We start from the raw sequence: 23,181 nt of genomic DNA, 5'->3' as shown, positions 1-23,181 counted from the left end.
ACTAGGTTGCTGGACCGGCCCCTGAGGCTCAGTGTTGGGGGGCCCCGTGCTGGCGCCCCAGCCCCCCCCACAGGGCTGCAGCCTGCCCCCCTCTGGCCCTCCCCCAGCAGCCTCTCCGCGGGCGCAGCTCGGGACCCACCTTATTGACGACTTTCTGCTGCTGGGCGTGCTTCTGCCGCAGGCTGGCCACTTCCCGCCACAGCGCCTCGTTCTCACTGCAAGGAAGGGCAGGTCAGAGCGGGCCAGGGCCCTCGGGCTGGGCAAGCGGTGGGGCTGCAGGCAGCTCCGAGAGCAGCCCCCGGACAGGCCTCAGGGCCCACTGACCGTGCTCTGCCAGCGCTGTGCCGTGCAGTGCGCCCGTTTCCACGCGGCTCGCCCCTCTGCGCCACCAGCCCGTCTCCAGAGGGGAGCAGTGGGAACAGGAGGGCGGGCAGGACTAGGGAGGCGGAGAGACGGGCCCTCGCTGGGGAGCAGGACGGGGAAGGCCCCTCTGCGCCACCGGCCCGTCTCCAGAGGGGAGCAGTGGGAACAGGAGGGCGGGCAGGACTAGGGAGGCGGAGAGACGGGCCCTCGCTGGGGAGCAGGACGGGGAAGGCCCCTCTGCGCCACCGTCCCGTCTCCAGAGGGGAGCAGTGGGAACAGGAGGGCGGGCAGGACTAGGGAGGCGGAGAGACGGGCCCTCGCTGGGGAGCAGGACGGGGAAGGCCCCTCTGCGCCACCGGCCCGTCTCCAGAGGGGAGCAGTGGGAACAGGAGGGCGGGCAGGACTAGGGAGGCGGAGAGACGGGCCCTCGCTGGGGAGCAGGACGGGGAAGGCCCCTCTGCGTCACCGGCCCGTCTCCAGAGGGGAGCAGTGGGAACAGGAGGGCGGGCAGGACTAGGGAGGCAGAGAGACGGGCCCTCGCTGGGGAGCAGGACGGGGAAGGCCCCTCTGCGCCACCGGCCCGTCTCCAGAGGGGAGCAGTGGGAACAGGAGGGCGGGCAGGACTAGGGAGGCGGAGAGACGGGCCCTCGCTGGGGAGCAGGACGGGGAAGGCCCCTCTGCGCCACCGGCCCGTCTCCAGAGGGGAGCAGTGGGAACAGGAGGGCGGGCAGGACTAGGGAGGCGGAGAGACGGGCCCTCGCTGGGGAGCAGGACGGGGAAGGCCCCTCTGCGCCACCGGCCCGTCTCCAGAGGGGAGCAGTGGGAACAGGAGGGCGGGCAGGACTAGGGAGGCGGAGAGACGGGCCCTCGCTGGGGAGCAGGACGGGGAAGGCCCCTCTGCGCCACCGGCCCGTCTCCAGAGGGGAGCAGTGGGAACAGGAGGGCGGACAGGACTAGGGAGGCGGAGAGACGGGCCCTCGCTGGGGAGCAGGACGGGGAAGGCCCCTCTGCGCCACCGTCCCGTCTCCAGAGGGGAGCAGTGGGAACAGGAGGGCGGGCAGGACTAGGGAGGCGGAGAGACGGGCCCTCGCTGGGGAGCAGGACGGGGAAGGCCCCTCTGCGCCACCGGCCCGTCTCCAGAGGGGAGCAGTGGGAACGGGAGGGCGGGCAGGACTAGGGAGGCGGAGAGACGGGCCCTCGCTGGGGAGCAGGACGGGGAAGGCCCCTCTGCGCCACCGGCCCGTCTCCAGAGGGGAGCAGTGGGAACAGGAGGGTGGGCAGGACTAGGGAGGCGGAGAGACGGGCCCTCGCTGGGGAGCAGGACGGGGAAGGCTCCTCTGCGCACCGGCCCGTCTCCAGAGGGGAGCAGTGGGAACAGGAGGGCGGGCAGGACTAGGGAGGCGGAGAGACGGGCCCTCGCTGGGGAGCAGGACGGGGAAGGCTCCTCTGCGCACCGGCCCGTCTCCAGAGGGGAGCAGTGGGAACAGGAGGGCGGGCAGGACTAGGGAGGCGGAGAGACGGGCCCTCGCTGGGGAGCAGGACGGGGAAGGCCCCTCTGCGTCACCGGCCCGTCTCCAGAGGGGAGCAGTGGGAACAGGAGGGCGGGCAGGACTAGGGAGGCGGAGAGACGGGCCCTCGCTGGGGAGCAGGACGGGGAAGGCCCCTCTGCGCCACCGGCCCGTCTCCAGAGGGGAGCAGTGGGAACAGGAGGGCGGGCAGGACTAGGGAGGCAGAGAGACGGGCCCTCGCTGGGGAGCAGGACGGGGAAGGCCCCTCTGCGCCACCGGCCCGTCTCCAGAGGGGAGCAGTGGGAACAGGAGGGCGGGCAGGACTAGGGAGGCGGAGAGACGGGCCCTCGCTGGGGAGCAGGACGGGGAAGGCCCCTCTGCGCCACCGGCCCGTCTCCAGAGGGGAGCAGTGGGAACAGGAGGGCGGGCAGGACTAGGGAGGCGGAGAGACGGGCCCTCGCTGGGGAGCAGGACGGGGAAGGCCCCTCTGCGTCACCGGCCCGTCTCCAGAGGGGAGCAGTGGGAACAGGAGGGCGGGCAGGACTAGGGAGGCAGAGAGACGGGCCCTCGCTGGGGAGCAGGACGGGGAAGGCCCCTCTGCGTCACCGGCCCGTCTCCAGAGGGGAGCAGTGGGAACAGGAGGGCGGGCAGGACTAGGGAGGCGGAGAGACGGGCCCTCGCTGGGGAGCAGGATGGGGAAGGCCCCTGTGCGCACCGGCCCGTCTCCAGAGGGGAGCAGTGGGAACAGGAGGGCGGGCAGGACTAGGGAGGCGGAGAGACGGGCCCTCGCTGGGGAGCAGGACGGGGAAGGCCCCTGTGCGCACTGGCCCCAGGACGCCGCGAGGCGGAAGGGAGACAGCGCTGCTCAGAGGGGCGCACCCCGACTGTGCCAGAGGCCAGGGTGACACCAGATGCGGCCCTCGGCTTGCCTGGATCTGGCCCCCAAAGCTCAGGGCCCCCCAGCATTGGGGAACGTGCGCTAGAGCACACAAACCTACCAGGTGGGGCCGCCCTGGGCTCCGGTGGGGCGAGGGGCTGGTCAGCAGCCACACCCATGGGGGGGTTGACTTTTCACCTGTGTGTGGCCCCCGACTGATTTCCCCGTGGGGCAGCAGCCCCCGACTGAAAAAGCTTCCCTGGCCCTGGCTTGGCGCGTGACAGTGCAGAGGGCAGGGGGTCGCCCAAGTGCAGAGGAGACTTCAACCTGCTCCGGCTTCGGGGTGGGGGCTGATGGCGCGGCCCCAACATGGCGCTTCCAGCCAGCGGGCAGGGCAGCCGAGCCCCACGTGCCACCAGGAGCCGGAGCGGCCTGTTCCGGGTGCGCGGCAGCGGGGGGACTGCCCGGCAGCGGGGACTGTGAGGTGGCGGCGGGGAAATTGCCCGGCAGTGGGGGCACTATGCAGCGGCGGCAGCGGGGCGATTGCCCGGTGGCGGGGACTGTGAGGTGGCGGCGGGGGGGACTGTCCAGTGGCGGTGGGATTGCCCGGCGGCGGGGGGGGGGGGGGGGGGGGGAACTGTCCAGTGGCGGTGGGATTGCCCGGCGGCGGCGGGGGGGGGGGGACGGGACTGTGCAGTGGCGGTGGGATTGCTCGGCGGCGGGGGGGGGGGGGGACTGTCCAGTGGCGGTGGGATTGCTCGGCGGCGGGGGGGGGGGGGGAACTGTCCAGTGGCGGTGGGATTGCTCGGCGGCGGGGGGGGGGGGGGGACTGTCCAGTGGCGGTGGGATTGCTCGGCGGCGGGGGGGGGGGGGGGGGGGGACGGACTGTGCGGTGGCGGTGGGATTGCCCGGGGGGGGGGGGGGGGGGGACTGTGCAGTGGCGGTGGGATTGCTCGGCGGCGGGGGGGGGGGGGGGGACTGTCCAGTGGCGGTGGGATTGCTCGGCGGCGGGGGGGGGGGGGGACTGTCCAGTGGTGGTGGGATTGCTCGGCGGCGGCGGGGGGGGGGGGGGGGGGGGGGGGACTGTGCGGTGGCGGTGGGATTGCCCGGCGGCGGCGGGGGGGGGGGGGGGGACTGTCCAGTGGCGGTGGGATTGCCCGGCGGCGGGGGGGGGGGGGGGGAACTGTCCAGTGGCGGTGGGATTGCTCGGCGGCGGGGGGGGGGGGGGGGACTGTGCGGTGGCGGTGGGATTGCCCGCCGGCGGCGGGGGGGGGGGGGGGGACTGTCCAGTGGCGGTGGGATTGCTCGGCGGCGGCGGGGGGGGGGACTGTGCGGTGGCATTGCCCGGCGGCGGGGGGGGGGGGGGGGGGAACTGTCCAGTGGCGGTGGGATTGCCCGGCGGCGGCGGGGGGGGGGGACTGTCCAGTGGCGGTGGGATTGCCCGGCGGCGGCGGGGGGGGGGGGGGACTGTCCAGTGGCGGTGGGATTGCTCGGCGGCGGGGGGGGGGGGGGGGGACTGTGCGGTGGCGGTGGGATTGCCCGGCGGCGGGGGGGACGACTGTCCAGTGGCGGTGGGATTGCCCGGCGGCGGGGCGGGGGGACTGTCCAGTGGCGGTGGGATTGCTCGGCGGCGGCGGGGGGGGGGGGGGGGGGACTGTGCGGTGGCGGTGGGATTGCCCGGCGGCGGGGGGGACGACTGTCCAGTGGCGGTGGGATTGCTCGGCAGCGGCGGCGGGGGGGGGGGGGGGGGACGGGACTGTCCAGTGGCGGTGGGATTGCTCGGCGGCGGCGGGGGGGGGGACGGGACTGTCCAGTGGCGGTGGGATTGCTCGGCGGCGGCGGGGGGGGGGGGGACTGTCCAGTGGCGGTGGGATTGCTCGGCGGCGGCGGGGGGGGGGGGGACTGTCCAGTGGCGGTGGGATTGCTCGGCGGCGGCGGGGGGGGGGGGGACTGTCCAGTGGCGGTGGGATTGCTCGGCGGCGGCGGGGGGGGGGGGGGACTGTCCAGTGGCGGTGGGATTGCTCGGCGGCGGCGGGGGGGGGGGGGGACTGTCCAGTGGCGGTGGGATTGCCCGGCGGCGGCGGGGGGGACTGTGCGGTGGCGGTGGGATTACCCGGCAGCGGGGGGGACTGTGCGGCGGCGGGGGGGGGGGACTGTGCGGTGGCGGTGGGATTGCCCGGCAGCGGGGGGACTGTGCAGCGGCGGGGGGGGGGGGGGGGACTGTGCGGTGGCGGTGGGATTGCCCGGCGGCGGGGGGGGGGGACTGTGTGGCAGCGGTGGGATTGCCCGGCGGCGGGGGGGGGGGGGGACTGTGCGGTGGCGGTGGGATTGCCCGGCAGCGGCGGGGGGCGATTGCCCGGCGGCGGCGGGGGGGGACTGTGCGGCAGCGGTGGGATTGCCCGGCGGCGGGGGGGGGGGGGGACTGTGCGGCAGCGGTGGGATTGCCCGGCGGCGGCGGGGGGGGACTGCCCGGCGGCGGTCCCTTGCCGGTCTGCCAGTCCCATTCAGTGCAGCAGCCCCCCCAGCCAGGCCCCCAGGGCCTTCCATGGCAGCAACAGACCCTGGACTCCAGCCTGAGCCCCACCACTCCCTGCAGCTTTTAGCCTCAGAGCCAAGTCGCCAACCTGGGCACTCAGGCCTGGGGGCCGCAGAGCGCCAAACACGCCGCACGTCTGGGGGGGGCCTATGGGGGGCTCAGTGAGACCCCACCCTGAGCAAGAAGCAGCTGCTGGCTTCGCTGCGCTCTTGCACCGGCATCATTCCTGTTCAGGGAAGAGCCCGCAGCCCTGCTTCAAGCGCTTGGACCAAGGGCCTCGCTCCAGGACAGGCCCTGCCCATGTGCCTGAGACCACCCTGGTGCACACTAATGGTAGCTGGGGGGCAGAGCGCCAAGCAGCGAGGGACAGGCACACAGAGAGGGACAGGCGCACAGCAGGGGGCAGAGCGCCAAGCAGCAAGGGACAGGCACACAGAGAGGGACAGGCGCACAGCGGGGGAAGAGCGCCAAGCAGCAAGGGACAGGCACACAGAGAGGGACAGGCGCACAGCGGGGGAAGAGCGCCAAGCAGCGAGGGACAGGTGCACAGCGAGGGACAGGCGCACAGCGGGGGAAGAGCGCCAAGCAGCGAGGGACAGGCGCACAGCGAGGGAAGAGCGCCAAGCAGCGAGGGACAGGCGCACAGCGAGGGAAGAGCGCCAAGCAGCGAGGGACAGGCGCACAGCGAGGGACAGGCGCACAGCGAGGGACAGGCGCACAGCAAGGGAAGAGCGCCAAGCAGCGAGGGACAGGCGCACAGCGAGGGAAGAGCGCCAAGCAGCGAGGGACAGGCGCACAGCGAGGGACAGGCGCACAGCAAGGGAAGAGCGCCAAGCAGCGAGGGACAGGCGCACAGCGAGGGAAGAGCGCCAAGCAGCGAGGGACAGGCGCACAGCGAGGGACAGGCGCACAGCAAGGGAAGAGCGCCAAGCAGCGAGGGACAGGCGCACAGCGGGGGAAGAGCGCCAAGCAGCGAGGGACAGGCGCACAGCGGGGGAAGAGCGCCAAGCAGCGAGGGACAGGCGCACAGCGAGGGAAGAGCGCCAAGCAGCGAGGGAAGAGCGCCAAGCAGCGAGGGACAGGCGCACAGCGAGGGACAGGCGCACAGCAAGGGAAGAGCGCCAAGCAGCGAGGGACAGGCGCACAGCGCCGGAGAAAACGCTTTCACCCGGCAGTTAAATGCTGGGGAGGAGTTTACAGGGGCCAGCCCCAAGCCTGTCATGCCAGGGGCTGCGAGAAGCGCTCAGACGTGTTCTATTTACACGGCCGTGCACAGGACGACACACATGGGACCCCTCCCTCTCCGGCTTGCGCCTCCGCTCCTGAGAGTCCTGCACCTTTGGGAGGGAGGCAGGTCCCGCTGGGGGCTGGGGCTGTGGGAAGAAGTTTGCCAGGCCTCTGCAGTGGGGTGGGAAGAGCGAGCTGCCACCCGGCTGCTGGCGGAAGAGTGCTGCTCAATGAGCTCACCAGCTCGGGCTCTGGGCGGCGAACAGGGAGGCTAGGACCACCGGCAGGGTGGCCGCCTTGTGAGAGCCCTCGGTCGGCACCGGCTCTGGGAGCGCTTCCATTCTGGAGGTGGCTCTGATGAGCCATGTCCCCTCTGCCAGGTAACGGCATCTCCCGTCCCTCCCCGGCGCAAGAGGGGAGCAGTGGAGGCGGGTGACCTCAACTCGGGTTCCTAGGGTCCCTAGTGTGGGGGAAGGGGAGGGGATGGCGTATCCATTCCAGCTCAGTGCCGACCCCTACTGTCGGCACGTCTCCATCCCCGGTGCTGTGCAATGGGCCGAGGCGTCTCGGGAGGGAGGAGAGTGGCACCCTGACCAACTGTGGCATAGTGGGGGCTGTGTGCTCTGTATCCCCGTGTCCCCCTGCGCTGGGATGTCGCTGGGCTTGGGCTGTGACTGACCCCTACTGGCCTCTGCCTGTGAGCACGGCCCAGCAGACCGGACCGGTCAGACGAGTTGGGGCAGCCTGGGAACTAGGGCAGTGAGCGGGGGAAGGGTCAGTATAGGGCTGGAACCATGAGGGAGACAGACAGAGATTGCTGGGGCAGGGGCTGAGGCGACGGACCCCTAACCCAAGGAGTTTGAACCACCCTGGCTCCGAGTCCTGAAATCATCCCACGTCTGTGCCGTGCTGTATCCTGGAAGCTCAATAAACTGCTCTCTACTCCGCTGGCTGGCGGAGGCTGCTCTGGCTGCTACGGGATCGGGGAACCCGACTGTGCCGTCACACCGACCCTTCAAGGCGGAGGCTGAGACAGTCAGTGGTGGCCCCTCTGCTGTGGCTTCGGGAAGGTTCGTTTCTCCTGCGGCTGTGGTGTGTGCCAGGATGAATGTGGTGCCAGGGGCTGGTCTTTGGGGGAGTCCGGGGGCTGATCCACGAAGAACCTCGCTTCACTTAGCTGAGAGTCAGAGCTGGCTAACAGCGCCTGGTAATTTGCTACCCAGAACTGACGACTGGCTGAGAAATAAACTTTCCTGCCCAAGAGCTCCAGCTGCTGCCTGTCTCAGGCCTGTGGGGCGGCTGGAAAGGGTTACTGCCGGCCCCTACAGTCAGTCACAGCGATGGGGAAAACAAGAATCCCACGCTAGGGATGTGAAAAAATTAACCGGGGGGCGAAGGGGGGGGCTGGAGCAGCTCTCCGCCTGCCAGAGATGCCTGGAGAGATGCCTGGAGCAGCCCGGGGGCGTGAGGGGAACCAGGAAGGATGCTCCACCCTTGACAGGTTGCGGGGAAGGCTGGGATGGAGCGGCCCCCTTAACCGGTTAACCAACTCAACGGGATTTGACATGCCTAGTCCGTGCCCTCTGTGACTCACTTGCACCTTGGCGTGGGGCTGCAGAGCCAGCTGGGTAACTCCGGCAGGATCAGGAGCGGCTCTGAGCGGGGAGGGTCTCTCCGGCAGCGTGTAGGGGGCCCACCAGTCACACTTGGTGCAGCTGTAGGGGCAGGACTTCTGCCACCCTCCGAGCTAAGGCCTGGAATGACTGAGCAGCACCCCCTCGGGCGAGGGCAATTCTGCCTTCTCTGCCTCAGTTTCCATCTCTCCCCCTCCCCCCCGAGCTGAAGAGGTGCCAACATCTTTGAGGCCACAGCTTCAGGAGCCTGCTGGTAAGCCACCCCAGGGGGTAGGGAGCTGGCTCTGTGGCAGGCGGTACAGCTGGGATCCCTGGAGAAACTGGGACCCAGAGGGAGCGGAGGAGGAGTGGTGGGAACCCAGGGCTCTTGCTCGCTATTTCATGAATGGGACCCTTCCACATCACGTCCACTCTGGTCAACTGCACAGGCGCGGGATTTTAAACCGAGTAAATTTCACGAGCCCAGCGATTCCATCCCACAATGCCATGGTGTGCTCTGGGCGGGGCCTGCGCTAGGGAGTCCTGGGGTGGTCAGGAGGCCGGGGTGTGTGTGGGGGGGGGCTGATACAGGTGGAACCAGAGAGGCAGACACAGTCAGATGGTCCCTCAGGGCCAGTGACCTCACTGACACAGCCGGCCGGCTCCTCCGTGCCTCCCCCCAGGCAGCGCATGCAGGGTCACTGGCCCTCTGGCCGTGAAGCACTTTGTTCCCGGAGACCCCCGTCTCTTTTTGGCACAGCCAATAAAAACAAAGGACTAAAGAGAAAAGGCTCAAATAAAGCTCATTTGCAAAACCATGGGGAGCTAATGATGCATGAGCAGCCGTCTCTGGCCAGGGCAGCTGGGAAGGAACACCTCGCCTCCCCGCGAGCAGGAGGGGCTGCTGTTGAAATGCTTTGATCGGAGGGGGGGGGGGGGAGAAGAGAGAGAGACACACACACCCACCCACCCCCCCCGTCTGCCCTGACCGACTGCTGTCCTTCATGCCCCCTCTGTGTCTGCAGACAGGAGCCACAGCCTCAGGGAACAGGCACCCCCTTTGTAGTCTGAGACGCCAGCTAGAACTACCTAGGTCTGCTTCCCACAGAGCACAGCATGCCCAGGGACACGCCAGCCCTTCCCAGCTTGGACAGACAGTGCTGTGTGCACGGGCTGGTGCCCCACACAGGGCTCACATACAAGGATCTGAGACATATGCAGATTTCTTCTCCAAGGGGGCTGGTGAAACAGCTCCCCCCCGCCGGATTCTCCCCATATATTCATGCTCGGGATTACCCCCACTTCACCGCGATCTGGAGACCTTGGGCCAGAGCCAGACGGGCAGTTTTCTCATCAGGAAAACTGGGCCTCTTTCTAGAGAAGCCCAGCTCCTCCAAGGATCCGTCTACAGGGCAGACCGAGCGGTGTGGGCAGGTGCGAGCAGCGGCCTAAAACAGCTGTGCTGATAGTGCAGCGCCAGAGGCAGCTCGGGGCAGCCACCCCGCTAGACCACAGCCAACTCCGTGGGCGGCCCATGCTGCAGCATGCACCCGGCCAGGCTCACTCCTCTGTGCGTGTGCGGGGGGGTGAAGGGGCAGAGCTCCAAGGCTCTCGCTGGGTCTGGCCCGAGGCTCCCCAGCCTGGCTCTAACTCCCAACTGAACCCACACTTTTGTTGTTCGCTGATGCTTAAACAAGCCCCCTCCCCTGAGCTGTCAGTCGGGAATCCCGCCGTGGGAGGGAACCCAAGGGCTGGGCCGGGTTTGTGTTCTGGCCCAAGCGGAGGTCTGAAGGCGGCCCAATGGCCGGGAATGGTAGCAGCTACCCCACCAAGATGCAGTGGCGGGCGGAGGGCAGTTGCCGCGGCGGGGGACACAAAACAAATGCAACAGATCCCCCGGGTGCCCGCACCAGCCCTGCCGCAGAATCGTTCCCCAGTGGACCCTGGGGAAAGGCTCCCATTTTACGGGGCGCTGAGCCAGCAGCACCGGGCCACGTCACCCCGGGAGCCAAGCACTGCCGTGCACAGAGCACAGCGGGCCGGAGCCACCCGAACACACTGAGCTGCGCGAGTCCGGCCCGCCCGTGCACGTTTCCATCTTAGGGGAAAAACCCAGACTGCCTGGTGCCTCGCAGGAACGGAGCCGTCTGAATTTGGAGCACTGCCTTGGGGGGGCAACGGGCGGGAGGAACTGTCCCCAGGGTTGGGGAGGGGTGGCAAAGAGGCAGCACAAAGCGGGCGTCTGGCCGGGCTCCCCACCCCCGCGGTGCGAGCTGCGCTGTTTCCCTGCGCCAGGGGACCAGTTTCCCTCGTGCTCACGGCACAGCAAGCGGGTGCTCACTTGGCCCCGGGCTGGCTTTGGGGAGAAGGGAAATAGGTGGCAGGAGTTCGAACACCTTTATTCTCACGAGGACCCTTGTTTCAGGGCTGGCCGGGCTCAGCAGGGCTCCAGCCCCACCCCGGCCTGCGGCTGGACACCCTGGCCACACAGGCATTCCGGCTCCAAGGCTGTCCCAGCTCCGGCTGGCCTGGACACAGGGCAGTTCAACCGGGGGGGGGGGGGGCTGCTCGTACAACAGAGGCCACCCCCTTTCACCCTCTTCCCCCGGCTGAGCCCAGCACCCTGCGTTCTGCAGCGGCGCTGCCACGGACCCAACGAGGCAACTGGGCAGCTGTTCGAGTCTCCAGCTCAAGCCAACACGCCAAGTTGCCGTGCTCTGCTGAGCAGCAGGGGGCGCACACGGCCTTCCCGGCCAGCCAGCCAGGGGCCCGGCTGCTCTGAACCAGGGCAGGCCCCTGGGGAAGACTCCCACGGCTCCGAGCCTTCAGCCTCTGACGCTGGCACGGAGGCTCACGGACAGCAGCAGCCTGGCCCCGGACGGAAGGGCAGGGCTGTACCGTCCCCGCCGGTGGACGCAGGGCAGGAGAGCTACGGCGGGACGCTGTACTAGTGCCCCGGAGCAGCCTCGGCAGCATCCATTCCACGAGCGGCAGGCACCATGGGGGGGGGGGGGAAATGGAGGCTGAGGGGGAGGAAGCAGGGCTGGGGGGGTGCCCGGCCCCACTCCCGGCTGCGCCTGACCCGAGCAGAAGGCCGCTGCAGGGCACCGGGAGGCCCTCTCTGCAAGAGGAGATTGTGACTGGGAATGCCAGCCAGGCCCGGAGGAAAGCCGGCAAGGCAGGAACAAGGGGGGGGCCCCGAAGCGGGATGAACTTCAGCACAAGCGGGCAGCTGGGAGGTAGCGCACCCCCCGCAGGGCCTGCCCGGGGCAGGGCGAGCGTCTGACCCACCCGAGCAAGGAGCGCCAGGGCACAGGAGGGAGTTGTACAAAGGGAGGGAGACCTGGCCAGTGCACAAGGCCGCCAGTTGGGTTCAGTTATTGTAACAGTGCTGCCAGATCCCAGCTGGAGGCGCCTTTCAGACTCAGGTCACTCCCCAGGCCCACCCGGCCGCTGGGAACGGCCAGTGGAACTCACTTCAGCTGCGCCCAAGCAGCCACTAAGCTCCCCAAAAGCAGCAGCACAGAGAACACCCCACTCCCCCAGCAGTGCTACCCTCCACCAGAGCCATTGACATCCCACCGCTGTGGGACTCCGCGCCGGCCTCGCTCCTCCAGACGGGGACACGCCGAGGCCACGGCGAGAGAACTAACGCTGGCCAGCTGGATCCAGGCAGCGCTTGCACCGGGAGGCCATAAAGCACCACATTACACTTGCTGAGTTTAGAGATCGCGAAAGCCGGACCACAGCTCCAGCGTCAGCGAGCAGGCGGAGCTCGGCCAAGACCACGGCCGTAGTGAAGAGGGCACATACGCACACGGGGCCCGACGGCATCGCTAGGCGGGGGCCCCGCGCGCGCGCACACGGGGCCCGACGGCATCGCTAGGCGGGGGCCCCGCGCGCGCACACGGGGCCCGACGGCATCGCTAGGCGGGGGCCCCGCGCGCGCACACGGGGCCCGAAGGCATCGCTAGGCGGGGGCCCCGCGCGCGCACACGGGGCCCGAAGGCATCGCTAGGCGGGGGCCCCGCGCGCGCACACGGGGCCCGAAGGTATCGCTAGGCGGGAGCCCCGCGCGCGCACACGGGGCCCGAAGGCATCGCTAGGCGGGGGCCCCGCGCGCGCACACGGGGCCCGAAGGCATCGCTAGGCGGGGGCCCCGCGCGCGCACACGGGGCCCGAAGGCATCGCTAGGCGGGGGCCCCGTGCGCGCACACGGGGCCCGAAGGCATCGCTAGGCGGGGGCCCCGCGCGCACACGGGGCCCGAAGGCATCGCTAGGCGGGGGCCCCGCGCGCGCACACGGGGCCCGAAGGCATCGCTAGGCGGGGGCCCCGCGCGCGCACACGGGGCCCGAAGGTATCGCTAGGCGGGGGCCCCGCGCGCGCACACGGGGCCCGAAGGTATCGCTAGGCGGGGGCCCCGCGCGCGCACACGGGGCCCGAAGGCATCGCTAGGCGGGGGCCCCACGCGCGCACACGGGGCCCGAAGGTATCGCTAGGCGGGGGCCCCGCGCGCGCACACGGGGCCCGAAGGCATCGCTAGGCGGGGGCCCCGCGCACGCACACGGGGCCCGAAGGTATCGCTAGGCGGGGGCCCCGCGCGCACACGGGGCCCGAAGGCATCGCTAGGCGGGGGCCCCGCGCGCGCACACGGGGCCCGAAGGCATCGCTAGGCGGGGGCCCCGCGCGCGCACACGGGGCCCGAAGGTATCGCTAGGCGGGGGCCCCGCGCGCGCACACGGGGCCCGAAGGTATCGCTAGGCGGGGGCCCCGCGCGCGCACACGGGGCCCGAAGGCATCGCTAGGCGGGGGCCCCGCGCGCGCGCACACGGGGCCCGAAGGCATCGCTAGGCGGGGGCCCCGCGCGCACACGGGGCCCGAAGGTATCGCTAGGCGGGGGCCCCGCGCGCGCACACGGGGCCCGAAGGTATCGCTAGGCGGGGGCCCCGCGCGCGCACACGGGGCCCGAAGGTATCGCTAGGCGGGGGCCCCGCGCGCACACAGGGCCCGAAGGTATCGCTAGGCGGGGGCCCCGCGCGCGCACACGGGGCCCGAAGGTATCGCTAGGCGGGGGCCCCGCGCGCGCACACGGGGCCCGAAGGTATCGCTAGGCGGGGGCCCCGCGCGCGCACACGGGGCCCGAAGGTATCGCTAGGCGGGGGCCCCGCGCGCGCACACGGGGCCCGAAGGTATCGCTAGGCGGGGGCCCCGCGCGCGCACACGGGGCCCGAAGGCATCGCTAGGCGGGGGCCCCGCGCGCGCACACGGGGCCCGAAGGTATCGCTAGGCGGGGGCCCCGCGCGCGCACACGGGGCCCGAAGGCATCGCTAGGCGGGGGCCACAGGGACCACCACAGCCACCGGGGGAAAAGCAAACACGGCAGGCGAGCAGCGTCCCTGTGTGCAGCGCTCTCCCCTCCCAGGGATGTGCAGCTCACTCGGGAAGCTGGATGCTAGCGGGGCCGGGCCCCAGGGACCCCTCCTCACATTCACACGCCCTCGCCGTCCCCCTTCAGGCACGGCAGCAGAAAGCGCCCTGTGCTAGGCAGGTCTAACACAGACCCTGGCGCAGCCCAGCGTGGAGGAGGGGGAGTGGGCGACATGCCCCCACCCTCTCCACACCAGGCCAAGGGGCTCTGGCGAGAACGGAAGGCGCGTCCTTCGCAGGTGGCCTGGGCGCAGCGGCTGTGGCGAGGCGGGGGCCAGCAACGAGTCTGTTCTGCTCAGACGAGCACAGCACCCGCGGGACTGGAGAGGGAATCCCTGCTAACGGAGCGCAGCGGGCAGGCGAGAGGCCACGTGGGCCACACAAGCGTGCGCCCGCTCCCGCTCCCGCCGTCCCTTGCTGCACGGGGCCCTGCGCTGCCCAAGACCAGAGCCCCCCGTGCTTCCGGGCTTACTGCGCCTCGCCCAGACACCAGCCCTGACAGCGACGTCTCACTTCCAGAGCACAGCCAGACACGCGCTGCTTCACGCCACAGCTGCTCCACGGAAGGAATCCGGAGAGCGAAGGTCAGCCGTAAGCAGACAGGCCTCCCCCGGCAGCTGCACGAGACAGGCCGAGAGGAACAGCCCTTGATCCGCAGCTGGCCCACAGCCAGGTATCGGCAAGGGGCAAGAGTGCGAGGGGCAGGCGAGCGGTACGAGGGGGACGCGGGAGGCCAGCGCGCCTCGAGCCAAGCAGGCAGGCTGCCAGCTCAGGACAGACAAAGCAGGCTGCTTCCGTCCCCACGGGCCTCGCCGCCGCTACACGCGCTTGGGCCACCCTGGCTGCGGCCAGCCGGCGCTGGGACGGGCGTGCAGAGCCCAGGCCTCGCTCCGCGGCGGCCCGCAGGCAGTGCAGAAGCAGCTGCTGCGGGGTCAGGCTCTGGCACAGAACCGGCTTCCAGGCGCAGCCGGCCCCGCTGTCCCCGGGCCACAGGCGAGAAGGGATCCAGGCTGCTTCCTGCAGCTACTTGCGTCTGCTCCCGGGCCAGGAGCTACCGAAGCGGATGCTGGCCCCCGAGCCCCCGAGCCCCACCCAGGAGCTGGGCTCCACCGCGACCCCAGGCCCCTTCTGCTGAGCCGGCTGGGCCCCCGGCAGCGGGATGGACGCACCAGGGAGCCAGCAATGAAGCCCCCGTGGCCAGCTGTGCCTGGCAGGGGGAGGAAGCAGCTCTACTCCCCCAGCCAGGGAACACGCACCTGCAGGCTCCGCTGCCCAGAGATCTCCCCCCACGGGAATGGGGGAGGGGTGCACCCAGCTGAAAGCACCGCGCCCCCCGGGAGATGCGTGAGGAGCACCCCATCCCCTGCCCCCAGCCCGCTCCTGCGGCTTGTCTCCCCCCCTCCGGCCAGGGCCCCCGCCTACAGAAGGCAGCACGGCCCAGGAAGTCCTGGCCTGGCCCGGGGTCTGCACTCCTCACACTCTACCAAAGCCCCCGCGCAGCAGATTAGCTACAGCACGGCCCCGCCCTGCCCCCGCCGCCAGCTGCCACGCGGCTCCTTGCCCGTCGGCCCCTCCCTGCCGCAAGTTCTCCTCGGGGAGTCGCTGCTCACTCCCACCCCTCTTCCTCGCAGGCCTCGCGTGCCCCCGGCCCCCCTCTCCCCACCAGCTGGTTGGAACTCCTGGACACGGTTACACTTTCCCACAAACCGAGGGGCTTCCGTTTAGGAAGCAGGCCCAACCTCATGGAAAGCACCGTGGGGGCTCCTAGCCATGGCTCCTGCTCTCCAGTAAGCCCCCCCCGACTGCCTCTATGAGACAGGCAGCAAGAGCTGGTGCTCCGGGGAGCCGGCTTAAAAACTGGGAACAGCCTGCCTCGGGGGATAGGGGAGGCTGCTGCGAAACAGCCCCTGTCCGCAGGGGTCCCACCAGACCGCTGCCCCCCGCCGGCAGCTGCCAGGCAGTCTGTGTCGACGGCCGCCAGGGCCGTGTGCCATGAACAGGCGCTGCTGGACGCCGTGCGAGCCAGGACCGAGCAGACCCGGCTCGTGCTCGTCCGGGAGGCTGCACCTCTGCATTTCAGGAGGCTCTCACTATATTTAAAATGCAGAGCTGCAGCGCGGGTGGCTCCTGGAGCTGGCACATGCTGGGACTGCTCAGTCCTGGCTCGAGCCGGCTCCTGCAGCTCCCCCCCACCCCGCCGCGGCTCTGCGGAGCGGTCCCACTGTACCCACCATACGATTAGCTGGGTAACCGCAACTGAACACCCTTAGCTCCTGCCCAGATCTTCTGCCCCACCCTCAGGCACGGGCACAGCAGCACAAGCTCATAAAGCACAGCGTAAAACGGAGAACATCTCGCCAGCAGGTTCACACAAGATCCTCTTACAGCCTTTGCTCTGTAGACGGAGCTTCACTTTTTCCACTCCTGTGAAGCGGATACTCCGAGCCAAACGGCTGCTCTCAACTACTCAGAGGAAAGAGGGTCGAGAGAAAGCAAGGTTGCAAAGTTCTAAATTTAAAACGAGGGTAAAGGGTGGAACTAGGAAAATTGTTCAGCTACTCAAGCCCCAGAAGATTTCAAGTAGCTTAGTGCCAGAAAGTGGAAGGCTTCCATTAACTCCGTTCTCTTAGCAGGCTGCCGCTGTTTGGCTATCACCTAGTTGGCTGTATTATATCCTAGCTCAGCTGTTCTCCCACCTAACACTGACGGATTCAATCTTTTCAACAAATGTGCTAATGCAAACTCTATCCCCGCGGCTCCCTGTCAAACGAGAATATAGATTATGTTGCTTTTGGAACCCTGAAACGATAGAGAAAGTTACTCGGGTCACAATTATTTGGTATGATTTACTGGGGGGGCTGCATATGGTAAATGAATTCTGGTGAAGAGGAATCGTGCAGTGTTGGTGTCTGGGTAGATTTATTTTTGTCAAGAGAAATTTCAGCTTTTAAGTTCTGTTAGCAACTGGGGCCTTGTAAAAGTGGCGGGCCCTGTAAACAGAGTCTGGTCAGCAGGAAGTGCTCTCAGCGTCCCGTGGCAAAGCCAAAGCAAAGGCAGTCCCTGAAGGAAGCAGGGGAAGCCGATAAAAACAGGTGTAGACACCATGGCTAGCCCACTGCTTTCAACAGTCTGTTTAAAATTAAACTCTTGGATACACTTCAGCTCCCACTGGACAAGAAGCAGAGCCGATGAATCATGAGGAAGTGACAAGCCTCTGCCTCACCGGCCTCCTTTGGGGTTTGCACAAGGGCAGTAGCACTTAGTAAAGCAAAGCTGGAGAGAGCACGCGGGGTAGGCTAGGAGAGGGAGACGGGGCCTTCCCCTTCCTCCCAGCACAGAAACCTGTCAGCACCAACAGTCACGGAGGATTTCTCGGTTCCTAACTCAAGTCCGCTGGGTTTGCTTCTCCACGGTGCACTTACTAAAGCAACGATCAAACTTCACCAGGGCTGAAGCCAACATTCCCCCTCGTTTTTTTCATCTGTGGGTGGAATAAATTTTTCTGTGCACCGAGGCAAGTATGAATGTGCACCACCAGTAGAAAAACAGCCCTAGGTGTGGGCATGCTGATAATCAGCAGGGCAGCTGCACAAGTGCACAGCTTGCAGGGAACACTGGGTAAAGCGTCAACGTGAAACCATTTCAGGATCTTGTTTTGCAACCGGCTGCTGACCAGAAGCCGATTATGAGTCGCCCTAGCCCACAGAGCGAGCATGCGTACCAGCGAAAAGGGGTGTCTGCACAGGCCTCTGGAGCCAGGGTAAGTCACAAACGCACCAGGGCCTTCGACAGGCCAGCTGGTAACTGACACACACGTAAACTACAGAACTGCAGCTGGTCTGGGGCCAAAGAGGAACGTTATCTTCAGGTATGGAGCAACACCGGCTCCGGGCTGCCCGTGGCACCGTGAAAGAGCCAGGCAGCAGCCTTCTAGTGTCAACTGTCTGTCTACAACCAAAACAGTTACAGCTGAATGAGCCCAGCAGAAAGATTTTGGCTTCAAGAACCTTCTAAAACTCGAATTAAGGATCCAGCAGAAACAAGAACAGAGGAAGCAGTGGGGAAGGCAACTCAGTAATCAGCTGGCCACGCAGAACAGAACAGAGGTGGCAATTACGCCAGGGCTGCGGCTCTAGATAACGGCGGAGGGTGAGCGGCTCTGACAAGAACACTGAGTTAACCAGTTGATTTTTGCTTGGAAGCTCGTTGTGGGAAGCCAGGGGCTGCTTTGGTGGGTCTGCGTGATTGCCAAGATGACAGTATTAGTGCGGTGTCACATGCAGGATGCCCTGGCCTCGGCAGGGCGGCTTCACGCCGTTATTTCCATGCAACGTTTCTTTGGCTGTCGCGGGTTTAGCGCTCAGTAAGGAACCAGCTGCGTTAGAACACAAAAGCAACGACAGTGCTAGGCTGCACTTTGGTTGGTTGGGGTGGCCTCAATGGACGAGCAATTCCCAGGCCAAGTGCTGGTGGGGACGCTGGTGGCAGACAATGCCACCGCCACTTGTTGGGGTTGTTTATTTTGCCCCCTGGGAGAGTGCTCTCCCGCGCCGCTGCTCTGACGGCAGGAGACACCTTACAGGAGCACGACTGTAGCAGCACCCCGGCGCCACCGTAAGGTGTGCCGCACAGCGTGCGAGACACGAAATCCCCATCTTCACTCCAGAAACCGTGGAGGGCCCCAACCACTCCACCAAATTATCGATGGAGACGCTCTAGTACCCATGGCCACTCCCACACCCAGAACCTTCCAGGCATCCCTTGTTCCTGCCTTCCTACACCAGTTGTGCACCTTTGAGTATCCCTAGGGGTTGAGAGGTGCTGCCCTAGGCCACTGCAGGGTCCACCACCTGCCTTTGGAGAGTCCCTTACCCTGCCTTCCTAATGCAGGAGCCTGGTTCATCCCTGGGGCACCTTGTGCTGGTTGTCTGGCTGCTCCCAGGACTTGAACCCACCACCCTGTGCTCTCCCTTGCACCCACCATGTGCTCTCCCACTCCAGAGCTGAGCCCATGTCACCTCCCTACCTTTGCTGGGGTCTGTATCCGGTGTTGGCTGCTCCCAGGGTGGAGACTCCAACCCACAACCCTTCCTAACGCGCACCTCCAGTTTCCACAGGACCGTTTTCAATCAGGCAGGCACCCGAGAAGTCAGCAAGGAGTCCCTTGGAGCGGAGGGTGTCAAATGTGTGCGAGTGGAAAAACGCTGCCCCGCAGCCTGGCCATTTTCAAGTGCTCACAGCTGAGCACCGACTCGCTGCAGCCGCGAGACCGCCCCACGGGAGGAAAATGCTGCTCTTTTGCCACTAGACTGCCGTGTGCCGCGCGCGGTTTTGGGGGCTCTGCCGCAGCTGCACGGCGCTCCCGGCTCCGAACGAGGCATGCGGCTATAACTGAGGTTCTACTGTACGCTACAGCTTCCTGCTACCGGAGCCACGCTCTCGCTACCGTCCCTCTGAACGGGCGCCGCAGTGAGCACAGCCAGCGCCACGGTGCCAGAGGGAAGCTGTCCCCTGGTTCCTTCGGAAAGTGGGGTGGGGTGGGTGGGTAGGTGCGTGCGCGCTCACTGTTCCCTGCAACGAGGCCTGCTCTTGCACATCTCTTCCTAGGAAGCGAAGCATCCCGAGGTGATGCAGCCTTTGACGCAACGGCACCAGCAAGACAGGAATCTGGGCACTAAAACCCTGCTGACTGGATGCTGCTGGCCACAGGGCCCCGGGAAGGGGAGGGAAGGCAGGCAGGAACCCTGAGGACACCAGATCAGTCCGCGTGCTTGTCTAACAGCGAGGGCGCACAAGCTGAGCTCCGAGCTGGAGCGGGCGCGAGCCCGTCTTGTCCTAGGCTGCAAACTTGCTGAGCCTCTGCAGAGCACTGTCCGTTCTGGCTGAGCAGGAAGGATAAACATTTTCATACCCAGAGTGTAGCATGACTACCACTTTCTGCCATGGGTGCAGCTGCTAAAGACTAGCAGCGTGAGCAGTGTTATGCAGGTGAACTTGTGTTTAATTGCATTCCCCAGCCCTGCATGAGCTAAGCAAGTCCATACGGGAAGACTTGAGTCTGCTCACAGCGGTGCAATAAATAGACCGTTACAATAAGCATTAGATTGGATTTACCCGAGATGCTGTCGGAGTCAAGCCCAATAAACACCCCACAGCCTTCTCTCTGCCGGCTCAACACACATGCACTCAATACGCTACCGAGCCCTTCCTCTCAACTGGAGACCAGCTGTGACCCTAAACTCTCGACTGGCGACAAAAGGCTCGGATGTAAGTCGCATCTGGGGGTTTTGAAAACACTCAACCTGCAGCTTTACACACCTAGCAAACGAGACTCTCCGAACACGGCCTCAAGCTTGCGGCCCAAGAGAGGAGGCTCACCACGCTTTGGGGAAAGGCACTTGACAGCAAATACAAAAGCATTCGGTTTTACTAACACATCTCTAGCAAAGGCCAACTCTGCCCTGCCAGCGTGCACCGGGCAGGCCGAACGCTTCAGTAACGGAGACCCAAGTGTTTGCTGAGGAGTACGAGTCATCACCTCTCCAGCTTCCTGCCGCGTGCATGGACAGAGCGTAGCTGGGAAACACTGGACAGGAACACGCTGGCTACTCAGTACAGCTACAGTTCTATGCAATTATTCCACTTTTGTGCTAGTGACTCCGAACCGGTTACAGAACAGCTGACTAGCGCACGGCTGAGCAGCTGATCCGGCCAGACCAGAGGCCGTGGGGCAGTGAAATGAGTCAGCAGCATGCTCATCTCCTGGAGGCGGAGGGCATTTTCACCTGCTAAGCTGTTAACATCTTGCCTTCACAGAGGAACCCAGAGGACTGCCCTGCCTAAAATCCAGGCAGGGGCAGGGCAGGTAAGCTGTAAGGGAGGGGGAAATGTTGCTAGGAAGTCACAGGGAGCATCAGGAACTCGAGTTTCACACCCAAGTTGTTTAATCGAGTGAGACACTAACATCAGAAAGGACCACAGGCTATTGAAATCAATGGTCTGTTGGAGACAAGTCAAACTCGATGGACTTCCCTCAATTAACTCCTGCCCCAACCCCAGCCGCTGGGCTTGAACTCAAGTGTCTCTTACGGAAACACCCACACTTGATTTTAAAGTTTCCGATGACTGAGAATCCCCTACTGGCCTTGGTGGGTTTTGCTAATGGGTAATTACCCTCGTTGCTAGATTTGCACCTTATTTCTACTCTGTCTAGCCTGAGCTTGTAGCAATGGGAGCTGGTCAGAGGTTTCATCTGAAGCGGGCCCACAAAAACCCATGGATACCAGCTACGTTTTTTGCTAGTCTCTAAGGTGCTGCCGGACTATTTGTTATTTTTAAAGTTTCAGTTACAGGTCGTGTAACACTAATTTTGCAGTTATAATCTGCTGGATCTGTAAATCCTATTTCTGTCCATGTTCCATACTTGTCTGTGAGGCTAGAAATATGAAGTTTTAAATGTGCCCATGAGCCATTCTGGTGCCCAGGAAGCCTAATGGCTCAGTGATCCACTCAAGGACTTGTAAACAGCCGTGTGTCCTGTGAGCAGGGCTGGCCCGAGCCAGCAATACGTTTCTCAGTGGCTCAGAACTACCGGTGCGTTTTCTCTCATTGTAATGTAGTAACTCACTCTGACCTGTTCTCTTGCAACCACTTAAATCCTACGGCCTGTACTTAATACAAACACTTTTGTTGACCCTCTGGCCCAATGTAAATAATTGTGGGGTTTTTGGGGGGGGCGGGGAGGAGCAACCACTGTGCATCTGTCATTGATCAAGGGAGCTCACCCGATGAGCTTTCACTGTGCAGAACGTTTACAGACAGAACAAGGGATTTGCAGGGATTGGTCTCTGGGGTGCGGAGTCCTCCCAGAGCTGGAGCGGTCCAGGTCTGCGCGGCTCTGCAGGAGGGCAGTTACCCCACCTCTGTGCCTTGCCGGGGGCAGAGCAGAGGATCTGGCCCAGCAGGACAGAGCGGTGGGGCGCATCAGTGGCAGGATCAGCACACTGGGACACAATCCCAGGAGTCTTCTGGGCTCACTCCCCATCACGTTTATTTCCAGCAACAGAGACGTGGAAGAAGAATGTGGTGCTGGGAATTTCAGAGGGCAAATGTGAACTCTTCCCAGGGGAGCTTTGGGGAAGCTCTCATTACATTTCTCCCCACGAAACTGACCAGTCCTCTCTCCGGTCACAACCACCTCTCCCCTCCTCTGACCTTTGGCTCCTGGCTACACCTCACTCACAACGGGGCTCAGCAAGCGAGACTGTACTGGGCCCTTCCCAATGCAAAGCGGGGGCACCCTTAGTGCTCTCTCGCCATTCTGAAGAGGGACCATGTATTCCCCCCGTTGCCTCCTACCCTTTACCTGGAGTGCCCTGGCAATGCTTTCAGAATCACTCAGCTCCTCACGCCGGCGAGGAGCCTCGGGTTCCCATAGTCACTCTGCCCATTTCGAAACGGGCTCCCCGCCCTGGGCAGAAGCGGTTCCTAGCACAGAACTCACCAGGCCACACTTGCGCTCTGGCTCGTGGGTGCTACCCAGCACCCTTATTTTTTTCCTGGGGGCCTGAGCCCTGGAGCCAGCTTGGAGTTGATGCTTGCTCCTGGCTCAATCATCCTCTTCCCTTTTGCTGGGGAGCCATGCTGCTCTGCACCCTAGTGCGGAGAATGGGAAGCCGGCAGCATCTCCAGAACTCTGCTCATGCACGCCCCCTCGTGGCGCACAAGGGCACTCCGGGCACAGGGCACGTTCACTCTGTCCCTGCACGACAGCGTCACAGGAGCCTTCCTCTTTCGACACTCGGGGACGGCCCCAGGCTACATGCTGCATTTGACCCAAGAGGTAGCCACAGGGGTGAGCACTGCATGCTGGGATTCCTCTGGCCTGCCGCTAGCTAGGAGAGAGCTCTGCAGCGAACTACTGTTTTGCAAATAAGCTCTGCCCAACTGCTAGTCACTGGTAGCACCCCCGCCCACCTCAGGCTCCGTTATGCCAGCCGGGCTCCCGGCTGGGAGATGACCGGGCACTCTCCAAGAGACGCCATGGGAGCTGCTGCTTTTCTAACCAGGCAAGATGCCAGTTTCTGTTGCTAAGCCAAGGTGGAGGAGAGCATCTCATGGTCCCAGGTTGCCACGGAGAGAGACAAGCTTCGGAGCACCCTCTGGACAAGCATACGCACCAGCAAGAAGTCGGTGTCTGCGCATGCACGCACGCAACAGGGGGGACACAAATGCAGCTTGGAAGCAACAAAGGACTGGCAGAGCGGGCAAGGGATCCCGGCTGGCTGCTGCGAGCTCTGCATGCCCTCCGCGAGGAGGCCACCTGTGCGGCAGGGATGCTGGGGACGTACTTCACTGCGCCTGGGTGTGGAGCTGCCAGGAGACAGCAACCTTCCACTGGGTTAGGCAGCTGACTAGTTTTCCAGGAAACGCGGGATAAAACTTAACTGGCGCCTCAGGGCCGCGGCTTCAGCCTCCACCAGACTCAGCACAGGTGCCATTGCTGACAGTCAGCAGCTGCAACTTGCATGTCTGAGGAGACCGGTAAAGACTCCTCTGCGAGGAGCAACACTCCCCAGCAGGCTACAAACTTGCTGCAAAGTTCTGTGCCTGGGCAGCGCGTGGCCATC

The 23,181-nt window shown here is 65.5% G+C and overlaps 1 protein-coding gene across 2 annotated transcripts in view; it reads right to left on the bottom strand.

Moving 5' to 3' along the window:
• The window catches only part of HSF1 (heat shock transcription factor 1), a 72,550-nt gene that overhangs the window by 24,012 nt on the left and 25,357 nt on the right, over positions 1-23,181 (bottom strand). For both annotated transcript variants that reach the window (XM_075916836.2, XM_075916837.2), the window contains exon 5: positions 140-215. In XM_075916836.2, coding sequence (XP_075772951.1) covers positions 140-215 — 76 coding nt within the window. The remainder of the gene's footprint in view (positions 1-139; positions 216-23,181) is intronic.

The sequence above is a fragment of the Pelodiscus sinensis genome, chromosome 2 (assembly GCF_052426305.1).
Source record: "Pelodiscus sinensis isolate ZL-2025 chromosome 2, ASM5242630v1, whole genome shotgun sequence".
Lineage (NCBI taxonomy): Eukaryota > Metazoa > Chordata > Testudines > Trionychidae > Pelodiscus > Pelodiscus sinensis.
Note: the sequence above shows the minus strand (reverse complement) of the source record. Positions and strands in the feature narration are given on the sequence as shown.